Source organism: Rhipicephalus microplus, chromosome 9 (genome assembly GCF_043290135.1).
Source record: "Rhipicephalus microplus isolate Deutch F79 chromosome 9, USDA_Rmic, whole genome shotgun sequence".
In the NCBI taxonomy this organism is placed as follows: Eukaryota; Metazoa; Arthropoda; class Arachnida; order Ixodida; family Ixodidae; genus Rhipicephalus; species Rhipicephalus microplus.
The window spans coordinates 8,135,442-8,151,675 of NC_134708.1; the positions used below are offsets into that span (position 1 = coordinate 8,135,442).

The window sequence follows — 16,234 nt, forward strand, 5'->3', positions numbered from 1 at the left end:
TTTTAACGTCTCTCCTACGCACCCTCACTTTCACGTCTACACTATACTATACACGGCTGTGCTATGCTTCCACCCCCTTTATGCTATGCATGGTTCTGCCTGTCTAATGCCATACATGACTACGCTCTGTTTTACTCTCTTCCTTCCTGCTGTACATCTTCACGCTCAGTTAGAAACTCCCTTGCTATACATGGCTACATTATACATAAATTTGTCTGCATAATGCCACTCATGCCTATGTTATGCTCCACTTTATGTTGTCCTTATGTTCTTTGTCCTCACATCACTGCTCAATCTGACTTCTCTTTCCTCTCCACTTGCGATACACGGCTATTCTTTACATGGTTTTGCCCGCCAAACACTTCACGGGGTAATAGTATTACCTTTCACTTTGTGGAAAACGACGAAGAGCGCCTGGTGCTCAGGCAACTGAGGCTTTCCGTTGGACTGAGCTATATTATTCGAGCGCGCCTTATATCTTTCACACATTCTTTTTCGCTCCGTGCTCTCTGTTGGCGAAGCGGGGTGGTGCCGCCACAGAGAAGAAGCTTGGCATCCGAGATTTTCGCGCGCTGGTGTGCAGCTTGTAGGCCATGGTTAAAACTTTTCCATTACTGAATACCTTGACCGAGCAAGCATCGGAGAGTTGCTGGCGCAGTTATGGTTTTAGCCTTCAGCTTCGTGTTAGCACGCGACAGTTCGTCGTGCAGCTTTCAGCCACACCAACGATGTTGATTGATTGATTGATTGATTGATTGATTTATTTATTTATTAATTTATTTATTTATTTGTGGAGTTTAACGTCCCAAAACCACCATATGATTTATGAGAGACGCCGTAGTGGAGGGCTCCGGAAATTTTGACCGCCTGGGGTTCTTTAACATGCACCCAAATCTGAGCACACGGGCCTACAACATTTCCGCCTCCATCGGAAATGCAGCCGCCGCAGCCGGGACACCAATGATGTTTCCCCGCCGACTACTTCGAGTGTAATAGCACCGGCTTATTAAAGAAAACTCACAATTTATCCACCGTGTGCATGATGATGAAAGGGGCGAAGCGACCGTCCGTTGGCCCGTATTTCCGTCCATGCTTCCGTCTGTCTGTCCGTTCACGCGTCCCCTCCTAGTCAAAATAGAGCACGTATCGGACGGACGGACGCTTCACCCCACTCATCATCATTCACTCCGTGGTTATACTGGCTACACAGGATGGCAGGACGACCGACCAGGTGATGCTATAAGGAGATTAGTCCCTAATAAAACTGCTGCAGTAAGCACTGCAGCGAAGCAAGGATGTCTACGGGCGAATATTGTGCCTTGATGGAGCGAAACTGAGGCCAGCCGGACGTGGAACGCCTGCGCGCATTCGCGGCCCAAGCAGGAAACCTCTGCGTCTTGCGTTGCTGAAGCGCGAGCGTTGATGTAGGTTTCAGAAGTGCACACCGTACTGTTCTCTTCTTAAATGACCATATTTTGCAGACGCGCATATCGAGTATCAGTTGTGTCAATTTTTTGTGTGCTTATATGTCACATGCGTGATTAACGACACGCTGTGTTCAGCTATATGTTAAAAAATCACAACATATCTACAGAGTGCATGATGATGAGTGGGACGAGGCGTCCGTCCGTCTGTCTGTGCGACCGTCCACGCGTTCATACATGCGTCCGGCCATCTGTGCGTCCATCCATGCGTCTGTCCTGCGTTCGTCCGTGCATCTGTCTGTGTCCGTCCGTCTATCTTAGCATACTGAATATCGACCCTAACACTCTGAAATGGATTGAATGCTTTCTTACTAACCGCACTCAGTATGTTACCGCTAATAATTGTTCCTCAAATCCCTGTGCAGTTAGATCTGGCGTACCGCAAGGTTCCGTTTTAGGTCCTTTACTCTTTTTAGTCTACATCAATGATCTAGCAAGTAACATTAAGTCATCCATAAAACTGTTTGCTGACGACTGCGTTTTGTACCGCAGAATAACTAACGAAGACGACAACGTTCTTCTTCAAGGTGATCTTAATCGCGTCTCTGACTGGTGCAATACGTGGCTAATGAACCGTAACGTTACCAGGTGTAAAAGCATGACAATCACACGTTCTTCTATCACTCCGAAGCTTTTCAACTACACATTAAATGGAACTAGATTAGAGCAGGTTTGTAGTTACAAATACCTTAGAGTTCACATAACAAATGATCTATCATGGCATTCTCACATTACCTACATTATCAACAACGCTAACCGGTCTCTTGGTTACCTCCGCAGAAACTTTCGCCAAGCACCAACACACCTTAAATTGCAGCTTTACCAAACAATAGTCCGACCAAAACTCGAGTACGCGTCTGCCATATGGGACCCAGCTCAATCAACATTAATTGAAGCCTTAGAAGCTGTCCAAAACCGATCAGCCCGCTTCATTCATAACAACTATGCTCGTACTGCCAGTGTGACCTTAATGAAATCTACTCTTGAACTCCCAGATCTGGTCACGAGAAGAACAATTTTCCGTCTGTCGCTGTTTCATAAAATTTTCTTTCATAATCGAGTACTTAGAGAGGAATTAATCTCAGGACCTGCATACATCTCATCCCGTGTTGACCATCAGAATAAAGTAGCCATTCCTTTCAGCCACACCAACCACTTTTTGCAGTCTTTTCTTCCGAAGACAAGCAGGGACTGGAACCGCCTTCCCCCCTCCATTGCTGCCACTAAGGATCAAGGGCTGTTCAAATCCGCAGTGTCGAAACACATTATGGCGTAACTGCACACTGTTTTTCGTTTTTCTTGTCTTAACTATTATTTGTTGTATTTCCTTCGCTGTTGTTATTATTATTATTTTTTTGTACCCACCCCCTCTGTAACACCCTCTGGGTCTTGAGGGTATACTAATAAATAAACTAATAAATAAATAAATATCTAGTGAACACTCCAAGTATGTGCCATCTCGCACCTTTTCATCATCTATTCCACATATAAGAGTCCCGCCATCCTGCGTACATTTCAAGGACTAAACGAGAGGTGGCACTCGCGCACTTTCTTGCGACCTGAGCTTCGTGTCTACTTCCCACCTTTCACCGCCTCCAGTTCATGGCTAAATACTAGTTAACCCTATTCATGGCACTGCAGCCCAACCCTCGCTAAACCTTGCTAAAACCAAGGAGGTTACGCCCAGCGAGTTCAACGTGGCAGCCCTTTCTGGTCAGATAGTGCTCAAAGTGCGTCCATCTGATACTAGCTTTTGGGGGGGGTGGGGGATAAGCATCAAATTCATGACAAATTTTATTAGGATTAAGTCACCAATACTCGTCTCTGTAAGTTATTTCATCAGAAACAATTATCCCTTTATTTATGACTAATGTGCGCTGGTTTCCTCCTAAATTGAAAAGGGTGCGCGTGTGTCGCTCCTCTAGTCCGGCTATGGAGGTGGCTACCTACTACTACAACTACTACATACATCGTGGACGCACAAGTCACGGCATAGCAAGCTTCGCCCCCAAAACTTCTGTTACAACAGTGAAATCATGATCACATGGGCGCCCCGCTGCGGTGGTCTAGTGAATAAGGTACTCGGCTGCTGACCCGCAGGTCGCGGGTTCGAATCCCGGCTGCATTTCCGATGGAGGCGGAAATAATGTAGGCCCGTGTGCTCAGATTTGGGTGCACGTTAAAGAACCCCGGGTGGTCGAAATTTCCGGAGCCCCCCAGTACGGCGTCTCTCATAATCATATGGTGGTTTTGGGACGTTAAACCCCACATATCTATCAATGATCATATGGGCCATGTGTGACTGTGGTTTTACCCTCTCCTTCCTCCGTTCCATCCTCCTCAGCTCTGCTTCCCTTTGCTGCCTTTTTCTCAATACGTGGCTATGCTACAGCTATTACAGGCGTGAGGCCGAGTGGCGATCTAAGACAGGACAGCATGCAATGACAGCATATTCCCATCCCATCCTCCTTTTCCTCCTCACCCATATCTCTCCTTTTCAGCCTCGCTTCCTTTTCGGACCCTAACCATACATGGCTATGTCATAGGTTTTGCTTGCGTGACGCCTAGCGCCGATCTAAGATATGACAGCATACGATGGCAGCATATTACCTTCCCACCCTCCTTTTCCTCCTCACCTACATCTTTCCTTATCAGCCTCAATCGCTTCTCTTTCCTGCCCCCTAGCCATATATATGCTACACGCGGTTTGGTCTACGTTACGCCTAGCGATATGGGGCGACATTATACGATGACAACACATAGGATAGCTCTTAAAATTTGCGTGGCCGCAAGATTTAGATGTAACGTGTGAGGCCCGACATTGTAAAAATGTGGGGCTGCATCGGCGCTCCATGTAAGATAACTGGCGGGGGGGGGGGGGGGGGGCTCCCTTGTGCACATGCCTATGGCGAGCAGCATGCCACAAACTACCACCTTGCCAAGCGAGACCAACACTGTATTTATCTTACAAGCCTGTGGCTGTGAAGCAAAAGCATGATCATTTACCATATTCACAAAAAAAAAAAAAACAATGGTGGCCCAACTGTACCTTTTGCTCCGTTTTGCTACAATCTTAGTACTTGTCTGTGCCTATACAATTACAACTTGCGCACAAAGTGCACAATTTTCACCTACTTGAATGAGGTCCAGAATTTTCTGGACCGAGCTTTCTTCGACCGGTGGCAAACTCCACGGCAGCTTTTCCATGCTGGTTGGTTGGTCGGTTCAACTTGATTGCTCCTAAAGGGACACTAAAGGCAAGTATCAAGTCGACGTTGGTTGTTAAAATAGCGGTCCAGAAACATCGTAGTATTACTTTCGTGCCAAGAAAGTGCTTATTTTGAAATAAAATAACGTTTTGGTGGTCTGCATCAGGTTAGTGCACTTCACATTACCCGCCTCAAGCAGAACGTCTTACGTGACTGTTGCTGTGCACAACGTTGCCCGACTTACTGCGCGGCTGCAGCAGAACGAAGGCAGGGGGCAGCGGGGGCCGCACAGCAACAACAGCCATCAAACAATTTCTTGCCATTGGCTCCGAGATGACAGACGTGCTAGTTTCAACTAGCTTTCAGAGTAAAATTTATCTGAACCAATTCATTGTTTGACAATAGCGACGCTTTAGAGAGCCCCGGGGGGTGTGAAAATGAATCACCGGTTTCCACCATGACGTGCCTCATGATCGTATCAGGGTTTTGACGCGTAGAACGCCTCCAGGTATTAAAACTAGTGCCTTTAATTGGCCCACATGACTTACACAAGCCCGCACAGACTTAGCGACTTTATGTGTGCAATCAATAAAACGCCGCGGCAAAAGGCGACCGGGCGCAATCGAAGCGTGGGTTGTCGGAACCGCCGTCCCGTTTAGTCGATGCACACAGTCACGCAAGCACAAAATAAAAGAATATAATCACTTTTATTCTTCAGTTTCTTGGAATGAGAGTCAATGTATTGCGATGGGATCGTCTCGAAAAAGGAATCTTCTTCGGAACCAACTGTGCTCTTGCTTCAAGAAAAAAAAAGTAACAATAGAATTGAGAGGGCGCATCTCCTTCGAAGTGGGTCTCCTTAGCCGGCTCCACGCAGTGTCCTCATAGTAACGATCGCGAAATAAATGCTGGCCGTGTGGATGAGTATCCTCTCTTTCCAAGCAGCGGCACGTTTTGTTGTATGGATTCAGACGAGCCGGCGCGCCAGTTGGCACGCAGCCAAGTCAAGACCCCACTGCCGGCCAAGCTGTCCACAGCACGGCGCCGCCCTCAAAAAACGGCGAGAAAAAAAGCCCGCTGATGAAAGAACCTTCTCGACCGGGTAAACAAATGGGAGACCGGTCATATACAATCGCCGAGAAACGCTTCCAGTGCACCGCCATCCTCCCCTTCACTTGACCGTCAAGAAAGGAACGGTGAAAATGAGTTTACTAAGGCGCCATGAGGATATCGGTGACTGACGCTCGCATCTGCTGCCCGCTGCTGAAGGCGGAGCAGTTGGTGGTGGCGATATTAATGTTACAGGGCGGGAGTGAAGGCCAGGATAGAGAAAGAGAGATGCCTTGAGCTGAGAAAGACGTTTGCACGCGGAGATCTGTGGACATCGTGCAGTCGAAGCGCGCGGGCATGCAGTGCACTCTACACATATTTAAGACACGCGTGCAACAGGCATTTCTACTACACGACACTTTTTTTTGCTTTCGTTTCAAGCGAAAAAATCATGTGTTTCTACGTATATGGTGCGCCTTCCGCACAGTTTGGGAGGAACCAAGTTTCAGGCAGTTGGTGTAGATTATTCAAGCCACAGCGAAGTTGCTCGTAGTACATGCCGCATTTGGCAAAGAAGAAAAAAAAAAGAACAAAAGAAACATTTTTCTCTGATTCAAGATGCGAAACTTGCGGTAACGCCCGTCCAGCGGCTTCCTAGCTAACGCTGTCCTGCACTTCCTGAAAGGAATGGTTTACAACCACAGAGTTTCGTGTATACTCTATACTTTCGCACATCTCTCCGTGTGACATCACGATTTGTACAGTACGATAACTCCAGAGAGATCACTGTCGGAGCAGAAAGTGACGACTGTAAATTAAACGTAATGGTCTAGTCGCTGGGTGCCAGATACTTTCCAGCCGCGGTAGCCTCCTCCCTTACTCTAATACGAGATATTTTACATACACCTGGAATGCGCAGCTGCATGACATATTGTCTTTGTCGATCTACTGCGCCTGCAAGCGTAACCTAACTACTATCGCATCGAGTGATTGGCGGCTTGAAGTGCGGTTTCTCCGAAATACGTGGAGCTTCGTACGTCCGGCTGACTGAATGACCGAGTTCAACGTTGCACAACGCGCGAATAGTGGCGGCGCTACAGCTTTTCACATGTGCGCAGTCATTCACAAAATGGCAATAATAACGAGCGTAACCGAGAACGGCATGATCCCGCGCTTCCTTTAACGCTGTTTCAATGGCAACAAAAATAAAATAGTGTAGCTATGAAGGATAGTGCACACACTCATGCCACATCTTAATATACGTCCTAAGCGGCACCGGTCAATGTGTCACATTCTTGATCACCTGCTGGGGAACACCGTTGAATTACGAGTTACGGTACAATGGAAAAATTTGTAAACAAGGGTTATGTGCTTGAGCAGGCGTTTCGAAAAGTAAACCTGTCTTCTTCAAGGCTAGAACTAGTCTTGAAGAAGACTAGTTTTAGCCTAGTTCTAGTCTAGGCTAGACTTCGAGGCTAGAAGACAAGTCCACTTGTCGCAACGTCGGCTCGAGCATAGAACCTCTGTTTACATATCTTTCCATCGCAAGCGTACATCCTCTCCTTTCTACAGTTTTTTTTTTTAGTTACGGTACGAGTACCACGTAATTTAGTTAACGTCGCAAGATTCACCGATCTTCTCGACAGGCGAATTCCATGTTTCACTAACGAAATTTTATTCCTCTGCTTACTTCGAAACATAGTTAATTTTAATAGGTTTCTCCAAACATGCGCTGCTACGTGTTGCACCTTTACACAGCCGAAGATACGCGCTCTTCATGAATGGAATGAAATTGATGCGACGCCCATTCACGTTTCTTTGCGCTGTGTCGCATGGACAGAAACTCAAGATACCTCGACCGCATAGCAAAACGAACCGGGACACATACGTAACAGCGCGCCACTGAAGATGTGCAGAAGGACGGAAGGAACTTTACTTTTTGAGTGTCAAGTGGCAGGAAACATAGCGGCGGAAAATTTTGCGCAGACAAAAGTGGCTGCGCTGTACACAAAAAGAGCAAGACGAGCATGTCTTAAGCCTTCGAGCTTGACCCCGTAGATTAGCGGGATGCGGCCAAGCATCTATGAAATGCTCGTGCTAGCATTCACAAAGCCGCGCTTACAAAAAGCGAAAAGAGCTTTCTACGTCGAAGCCAGCCCGATGCCGGCGTACACGTAGAGTGAAAAAGAATTGTTGACCCTGTGCGCGAATCTTGTTCCCGTCAGTCTGTAGCATTCATTCCCTGAAATGAGTCGGCCTTCGAAAATTGAATTTCATAGCACCTTTCGCAGCAGGACCCCGACGGATAAAATGCGAGGTGTTAGGTCACGTTAAGCCGAGGATAGTCAATCGTGCACCGCAGGAGAACACATGAGAATACGCGGAGGAAGATCACGTGGTGCGAGTAGATTCGCGAATACGTTCTTCATGCACCAATTATTTTTTGAAGTTTCAAAGCTGCAAGTGTAGATCGATGATACAGCACGTTTCATAGCGTTTCTATGCTCGTCTCGGGTGCGGCGCGATTTTGTCTCCGCGTAGGCGGCGTCCTGCAGCCGTGCCGCCACAGTGCAGACCGACCAACCAATTTCAATGCATAGACGTTGCGGATGGCTCACAACCGGTAGCTATTTCTTCTATACACTTGCATACAACACTCGCGAACACATGCTCAAAAAGTTGCATCGCACCGGAAAAAAAACGGGCTTGTGACAAACACGCTGTGAGTAGCCGGTAAGCGTGAAAGGCGCGGTTTTCAAACTCGCAAGCGCCACCGATATTGTACTGACGAATTAAAAAAAAAAAAAACCCGCGGCAGCAGAGAACAACCCAGCGTAACGTAATCTTTAACGGCATCCATAGTCACCCGATCGGACAGCTCACGAGGCTGCAGACATTTAAATACGGCATTGCAGCGAAAAATGGTTAACGTATGCGCACACTATGTGCAACTGTATTCGCCAACGTGATCGTATAGCAAGATGGCCGTCTTCGGTTCGCCTGTACCGAGTCCTTTGCTAGGCAGCGACCGAGGCACGGTCCGAGACACTCAAAACAACTCGGGCAGTCAGTGGCACGTGGCGTATTAGGCTTAATGAAGATTGCCATTTGTGGTGTCGCTAACGGTGCAATTGAGCTACGTCAAATACAAAAAAAAAACAAAGAAGAAGCACAACATGTCATTGCTGCCAGCAGCAATGTTTGAAGCGCTTCACTGGCGGCCGCTAATGCGAAAACAAGTCGTGTCCGTTCCCCTTTCGGAGAAATCCATCGTTCTTCGTGGCACACACAAGAGAAATGGTTGCGGCGTGACACGAAGGCGTGAGTGAGCAGCGTCGTTATTCGCACCAAGAATGTGATCTGAGAGAAGTCTAGATGTGAATAGAAAACAACAAGACGTGGAAATGGCTTCTGTCCGATGAGGTATGTACATGAGCGAGATGACGTCACACGTATCATCGTCGGTGGCTGCTGCCGCTGCGGCAGCGGGTGTTGATGACGATGGGGGTCTCCTCCGGGAATCCCGGGCGCTCGCGTGGCGCCACCTGGGGCCTCGGTGGGGAGACCCGGAGGAGATGGAGACAGGTGGCGCTCCCCACCGAGGCCCCAAAGAAGGGTCAGGGCGCCCGCGACGGCGCCCGGGAAGCACCGCGAGATGCTGCTGTCTCCTTTACGGAACCTTCCACGCACTGGGCCACCCTGCGAAAGACAAAACAAGGAATGAGAAAGACGAAAAGTATCCACTGGTGCTCCAGACAGACAATACGGAAGTGTCTTTGCTTAAAAGTGACACTGAAGTGAAACAATAAGCTATTTTTGACCGATAACTCCAGTGTCGTCAATTCGACCACCGTAGGTGTATTAATAGATTAGAAAATCGACGTCAAAAGTCTCACGTTTAAAGGAGTGGTGCTTTAAAATGTCAAGGCTATAAAAAGCCTCAGGTGGGTTTCCTTCGTATGCGAGGACACTACACATGAACGGTCGGACACAGCAAACGTTTAGAATATATTTTAATCAACTTCCGTGCACCTAAATGCTCATTCTCTTAATCTAGGTACATCGCAAGCGCGTCAAGCAGTCACGTCATACCACACCTGTAGTGAGCATAGGCGTGCGCAGGCTTCTCCTACAGGCGGGACGAAGGTTCATCGCACTGCCCTCTTCTTTATTATGCCAGTATATGATAATTTGTGCCACTCCACCCCTCCGCGGAGTCGTGGCGTCCTTTCCCTATTATGTCAATGTGCGGGGCTGACTTTCCACCCCCCCCTCTCTTTTTAGGTGACTATGGAAGCGCCATGTAGGGCGTTAACCTTTGTGCTTTGCATCTTTAACAACTAAACGAACAGTGTCACAGTAGACGCATGAAAGCGGTTTAGTTGGTGTATAATGTTCTTTATTGGCCTTATTAATTAACATCGCAACATACAAAAGCAACAAAACGTCGACTTAACAGCCCACGATGGCAGCGCCCATATGCCTTAGGTGAAATGGTCTATAGGTCAGCAATTGAAGCTCACTCATCTACACAGGTATGTTTTGCTCTGAGTTCTCACTCGGAGTCAGACTCTCCAAAATCTTCCCCACGCCGACTCAGTGGGGCTAAGACTAACGGATTGACCTTAGGCAGGGAGAGCATGAGTGAGTCGACTCATCAGTTAATTAGCATAATATTAGCTTCTTTTCATCTTGGTGTTAATGCTCTTTAAAGCGAATACCTCACGTATTACGTTCGTATCACAATGACGCTCAATCGTTCCTTGCTTTGAGAAGGGGAGGTACAGACTTCGTTTTGTAGAAAAAAAAATCAGTCTTGCGATTTCTCAAGCTGATAAAAAATTCTTTGTCTTTCAGAAGACGGGACATATCCAGCGAGTAAATGAATACGGGGTACTTTGCTGAACAATGATATCTGTACAGGCTAGGTACTTTGCTCCCCCCGCACACTCCCATGACTGCTACCCTCTGTGCACGTTTAATACCGTGAAGCTCTCCTCTCCGTCCATGAAGTTTGTTATACACAGTTACTAAGAATGATTTTGGGCATGCACTTGATTCTGTAAAGAACATCCGTTCTCGCATTTAACATGATGACCGACCGATGCCTATTTCCTTGTATGTACGCGAAACCGAAACTAAGGTTTAAGACGCCTCACGAGGGTTCTAAACGTATCTCAAGGTCTCAAAGCACACTTTAAGGACGTCTCCGTAGTCTCACTATGACTAAAATGGTGTGTAGACACGCGTAAAATAAAGCAATGCATACGAAACCTCGTTACATGTACAGCGTTAAATCTTAATATGCTCCTCCACAACACAATATGCAAGCTTCGCCGTATAACGGAATGCCTTGCGGCAAAGCAAACCTTAAAAAAAATTCAAGGTTTCAATCTCGCGCGTGATCAGCAAGCAGCCGCAGTGTAGGCTCGAAGCCGCACCTGGCTATGAGCGCGGCTCTCTTGCGGGGCTGCCATCCTCTTGCGCGGTGAGCAGGGGCGTCCTCTCAGCACGCACGGGCGAACACATCACGTCCACTGTATGCACACACAGTGCGCCCAGGCTGGGCGTGGTCGCGGTTCCCGTTGACGCCGTGGTCCGCTCCTCGGGCTTCTTCAGGATGGACTTGGCTGCTCCGCGGCTCGCCGTTGCCGCATGCTGCTCGGGCCGCATGCCGGGGTCTCCTGCGCCGCCGTACCTGCCCGACTGGCCACCGAACAGCGTCATCACTGCGCACGAAAAGTACGGGAGCTGGCGTACCTTTATTTGCCTTTATTAGCATCATAATTTTCATTAATCTTCAACTGTATCAACACTAGCAGAGGCCTCGGAGTTACCGCCGCCACACGGTGTACGCGGAAGAGACAGGCGGGGCACCTGGCTCTGACGCCACCTCGGAGCCGACGCGACAAGGCGCTAAAGGCCTGACCCCACATACGCGTTGCAGCGCGTCAGAGTGTGGCGTGTAGACTCGGTGTCACGCCTTCACCACGCCTGAGGGGAGTGGGCGAGCGCCAACACGAAGTTACCCACTTTCTTCATAGAAAGAGGGTGCAGGCCGAGTGTACAGGCCACGCGCTGACGCACAACAACGCGTGTGTGTGGTCAGGCCTTGACAGCGGGCGCGCGCGACGGAAGTGCTACTGAGCGTGAGGGAGGCGCAACGCACGTGCACTATGGAGTGATGTTAGCCCTTCCATTGGAATGACGCCTTAGTGTACAGTAATGAGCCGGACCCTGCTGCGCCACACATAACCAGCACTAAATAATAGGGTAATGCGTCTGTTATGTATGAACCACTAAACGATATATATATATATATATATATATATATATATATATATATATATATATATATATATATATATATATATATATATATATATATATATATATATATATATACGTGATGCTCATCACCCATATTACTAGTGCAAACAAGAAACAAAACATACAGCGATGTTGACTGGCGGAAGCGTATGCGTGTGACCAGCTTTTCCCGTGCGCACACTGCAGCGGCGCTCCAGAGTTCTCCGGTGAAGGCCTTACCTTTGGAGAAAGGTGACGCCTTGTGTGTGGCCGAGGGCGCGAAGACGTGCGGCTCGGGCCGCGGCAGCTCGATGGTGTCCGGTCGAAGCGCCCGAGTGGCGTCCACGGGGTCGAAGCGGGCCTTGGTGCGCACGCCTTGGAGGAACCGTGGTCGGACCAGCTGCACTGGCTGCTGTAGGCTGGCCATCGGTTCTTGGCTCAGGTCCGCCTGCGAGGCGAACGGCTGCGTGGCGCAGGACAGGTACGTGTCCGAGCTCTCCACGCTGCCGACGTCCCAGCGGTTGATAGTCTTGAGCTCTATGTTGGCCCGGAAGTCACCTTCGAGGAACTCCTTGAGCTCCTGCGAATCATCAAGTCACGCTCTCGCCGGCGCCCTCAGGCCGTAGCGGCACGAAGCCGGCCGGAGGAGAGAGAAGCACAGCGGATAGAAAAAGAGGGCCGAGGGGACGAGGAGGCCGAACCGGCCAGCAGCGAAGGGACGAGCGCCGGAGGCTGCTGGCGGCGGTTCGGCGACAGACAGACAAGCAGAGCGGCGGGCAGAGTTAGTGCGGCTGGCGGCCAAGTGGTTTGAGTGGTGCGTGCTTTGTTTTTGCGTGTGCGTTTTGTACGCTACCTGGCCCGGTATCCAAGCGGTAGAGATCCTAGCGCGGGGCACTACGCGCTCGAGCCACCTGCAAGGCAAGCCCGCAGCCCCCGGCGCTCGTCCCCGACGCCCCCGAGCCAAGACTCACGGGCGAGGCTGCCGCCAGCGTCTGGCCCGCCGCCTGCTGACGGCTGCCGCTGAGGGAGTTGAGCGGCTCCGGCACCAGCAAGGGGTCGGCCGCGCCCCGGGCTCCGCCTCCGGGTGGTCCCGAGCAGCCACCGCTGGCCGCCAGCGTATGCTCGTAGTTGCGGAAGCATCCAGCGTTCAGGCGGGACGCCGACTCTTCACCGAGGCTGATGGCGTCACCCTGCGCGGGGGTTCGGCGAGTGCGGAGAAGCTCGCCCGATTCACTCGCCGCGTTGGACGCTGTTCCGTGGTCGGCGTCATGGAGGCTGACCACGTGAGCTGGCCGCTGCTCACACTTGTAGAGATTCTTTTCACCACGACTACACTGTCCACGGCATTTTTCATTTGTCAACATGCCTCGACACTGTTTCTAACGGCATCCTTAGGCATTATTTTCTGTTTTATTCAGTATCAAGTAGGAAGAGACGCACGATAAGAATCTACTGATAAATAATATGAGTTACTGCACACTCACTGTTTCGTGCATGAACGCTGTGCAGTAATATAACTTGATTTCATTATATAAGCTTTTGGAAAGTGCTGTTCGATGGAGCAGACTCTTGAACGCTTCTAAGCAATGCTGAGTAATTTAAAACGCGTCCCTGAATAGTCGCCATCGCACAAACAAAATTACGTAGCAAGATAAGAAAAGAAACGGCCACGTTAGGCTAAATCGTACCTGGGAAACACCATGAGCCGTATCCACAAGGACGTCGACCAAGTCCATACTCTTGGCGAAGGCGTCGCGCAGGTTGACGTGGTGGAAGGAGACGATGCTGCCTTCACGCCTGGCACGCTCCAGCGCCTCCTTACGCTTGAGCGCTTTCTCCCGGCGCATCTGGTTCTTGTAGAACTCGGCGAAGTTGTTGACGATGATGGGGATGGGCAGCGCAATGACGAGCACGCCGCAGATACAGCAGACGCTACCGACAATCTTGCCCAGAGGCGTGGTCGGACAGATATCTCCGTAGCCGACAGTAGTCATGGTGATACTTGCCCACCAGAAAGTCTCCGGGATGCTGGTGAACTTGGTGTCGGCCACCTCCTTTTCAGCAAAGTAGGCTAGACTGGAGAAGATCATGATGCCGATCGCCAGGAACAGCATGAGCAAGCCGAGCTCCTTGTAGCTGTTGCGCAGCGTGAAGCCCAGGCTCTGCAACCCGGTCGAGTGGCGGGCCAACTTGAGGATTCGCAGGATGCGCATGATGCGAAAAATTTGCACCACACGACGCACGTCCTGGAACTGGTCCTGCTTCTTGCTGCTCGTCTCGGTGAGGAAGAGCGATATGAAGTACGGCAGGATGGCCAGCAGGTCGATGACGTTGAGCACGCCCTTGAAGAACTTCCACTTGTTGGGCGACGACAGGAACCGTAGCAGGTACTCGAGCGTGAACCAGGTGATGCAGACGGCCTCGACCAGCGCCAGCTTTGGGTTGTCCACCACCTCGCCCTTGAGGTCGCGCTCTTGCAGCTCGGGCAGCGTGTTGAGCGTCAGCGCAATCGTCGACAGGATGATGAAGAGGATCGACAGCACTGCCACCACCTGGGGGAACACACTCGCGTTTTCGCCGCCTCTTGGTTTTTCTCTGCCCCCGCCACCCTGGCCGCAGCGCCAGTGGCGCCTGCTGCATCGGCGACGCGCGGCCTCTCGCGCTGCCCATCCCCAGCAGAGCATAAAGAGAGCGAGACAGATAGACAGAGAGAGCACCTGCTGCGCGCGCACCAAAGGAAAGAAAACAGGGAAAGCAAGCAAACAAGGATAGCAGAACGGCAAACAAAGCAACAGCACAGAGAGACATACAGGCGCACTCTCACCCGGGCAGCCAGGGACGAGGTGGGCTTTTCGAGCAGGTCCCAGAGGAACTTCTGCAGCTGGGCTCGCCGTCCTTCGCCGAAGTACTCTTCGTCCCGTTGCCTCAGGGACTCGGCCTCCTTGCGCATCTCCTCGTGGACGTGCTCCTTGCGTTGGTGGTAACGGTGCTGACAGCAGGACTCCAGGTAGAGCTCGTCAATGCCCCAGTACTCGAGGTCGTCGCTAAAGGCCATCACGCACATCTCCTCGACCAAGTGCAGCTTTCCGGTGCGGAAGAAGTTGAGCACGGCGCCGAAAGAGCGCGGGTGCCGGTCGAAGAAGTACTCGTTGTCGGCGAGCGAGTAGTCGTCGCAGAGCTCGGCCAGCGCCTCGTGCGTGTTGCACTCGCGAAGGCGGCCGAGGCGAGTGTGCGGCAGCCGTTCGAGGGTGCGCCACAGCACCTCGTGGCGCACTCCTCCCACGTTGATGACCACGCGCCGGTTGAGGGCCTTGCTGCGCATGATCATGAACGGCTCCGGCGGCAGCGACGACAGCGACCGGGCACGCTGCATCGCGCGGCTCAGCAGGCGCCGCCGCCGCACGCCCGGCCGATCATCCGCCTGTGCGAAACAGGTGCGTCCAGGTTAGCACATTCAGTAGACACGCCACCGCCGCCACCACCATCATCATCGTCATTCTCAGCCTGCTTTTGTCCACTACAAAACGAAGGCTTCTCCCAATGATTTCCACTTCACCCTATCCTGTGCGAGCTGATTCCGCTTTATCTGTGCGAACTACTTTATCTAACTTTTTGCCTTCCCCGACTGCGCTTCCCATTCCTTGGGAATTATTGCGCTGCTCTTACCCCCGCGCCCCGCCACGGTGGTCTAGTGGCTAAGGTGAGCCGCATGGCGCGGGATCGAATCCTGGCTGCGGCGGCTGCATTTTTGATTGAGGCGAAAATGCTGTAGTGGTGAGTGCTCAGATTTGGGTGCACGTTAAAAAACCCCAGGTGGTCTAAATTTGCGGAGCCCTCCACTACGGCATCTCTCATAATTATATGGTGGTTTCGGGACGTTAAACCCCACATATCAATCAACCTCCTTACCCCCGTATTGAGAAACGCTCCTTGACTTGAAATCGACTTGCCATCAACTTCAATGCAGCGCGTTCCAAACACGTTTGTGCATTTGTGCTGCCTTGGCACCACCCAAAGCAGCGCGTTCAAAACGCATTTGTTTTGTAGTGAAGGTGGTGACCAGTCAAGGTCAAGTCAAGGAGCGTTTCTGAATGCGAGGGTTACTATCCACCAGCCGTTTGTCCCACGCATAACGTGGCCAGCAAAGCTCCATTTTCACTTTAATGACAGGGGTAGATTTGG

At 50.7% G+C, this 16,234-nt stretch overlaps 1 protein-coding gene across 1 annotated transcript in view; it reads right to left on the reverse strand.

Moving 5' to 3' along the window:
• Positions 1-9,065: 9,065 nt before the first annotated feature.
• Positions 9,066-16,234, reverse strand: part of Shab (potassium voltage-gated channel shaker cognate b) — a 29,753-nt gene continuing 22,584 nt past the window's right edge. Inside the window, exons 2-7 of the mRNA XM_037415409.2 lie at positions 14,877-15,473; positions 13,741-14,604; positions 13,024-13,242; positions 12,293-12,632; positions 11,185-11,472; positions 9,066-9,442 (exon numbers count right to left, since the gene is read on the reverse strand). Coding sequence (XP_037271306.2) covers positions 11,189-11,472; positions 12,293-12,632; positions 13,024-13,242; positions 13,741-14,604; positions 14,877-15,425 — 2,256 coding nt within the window. The 5' untranslated portion in view covers positions 15,426-15,473 and the 3' untranslated portion in view covers positions 9,066-9,442; positions 11,185-11,188. The remainder of the gene's footprint in view (positions 9,443-11,184; positions 11,473-12,292; positions 12,633-13,023; positions 13,243-13,740; positions 14,605-14,876; positions 15,474-16,234) is intronic.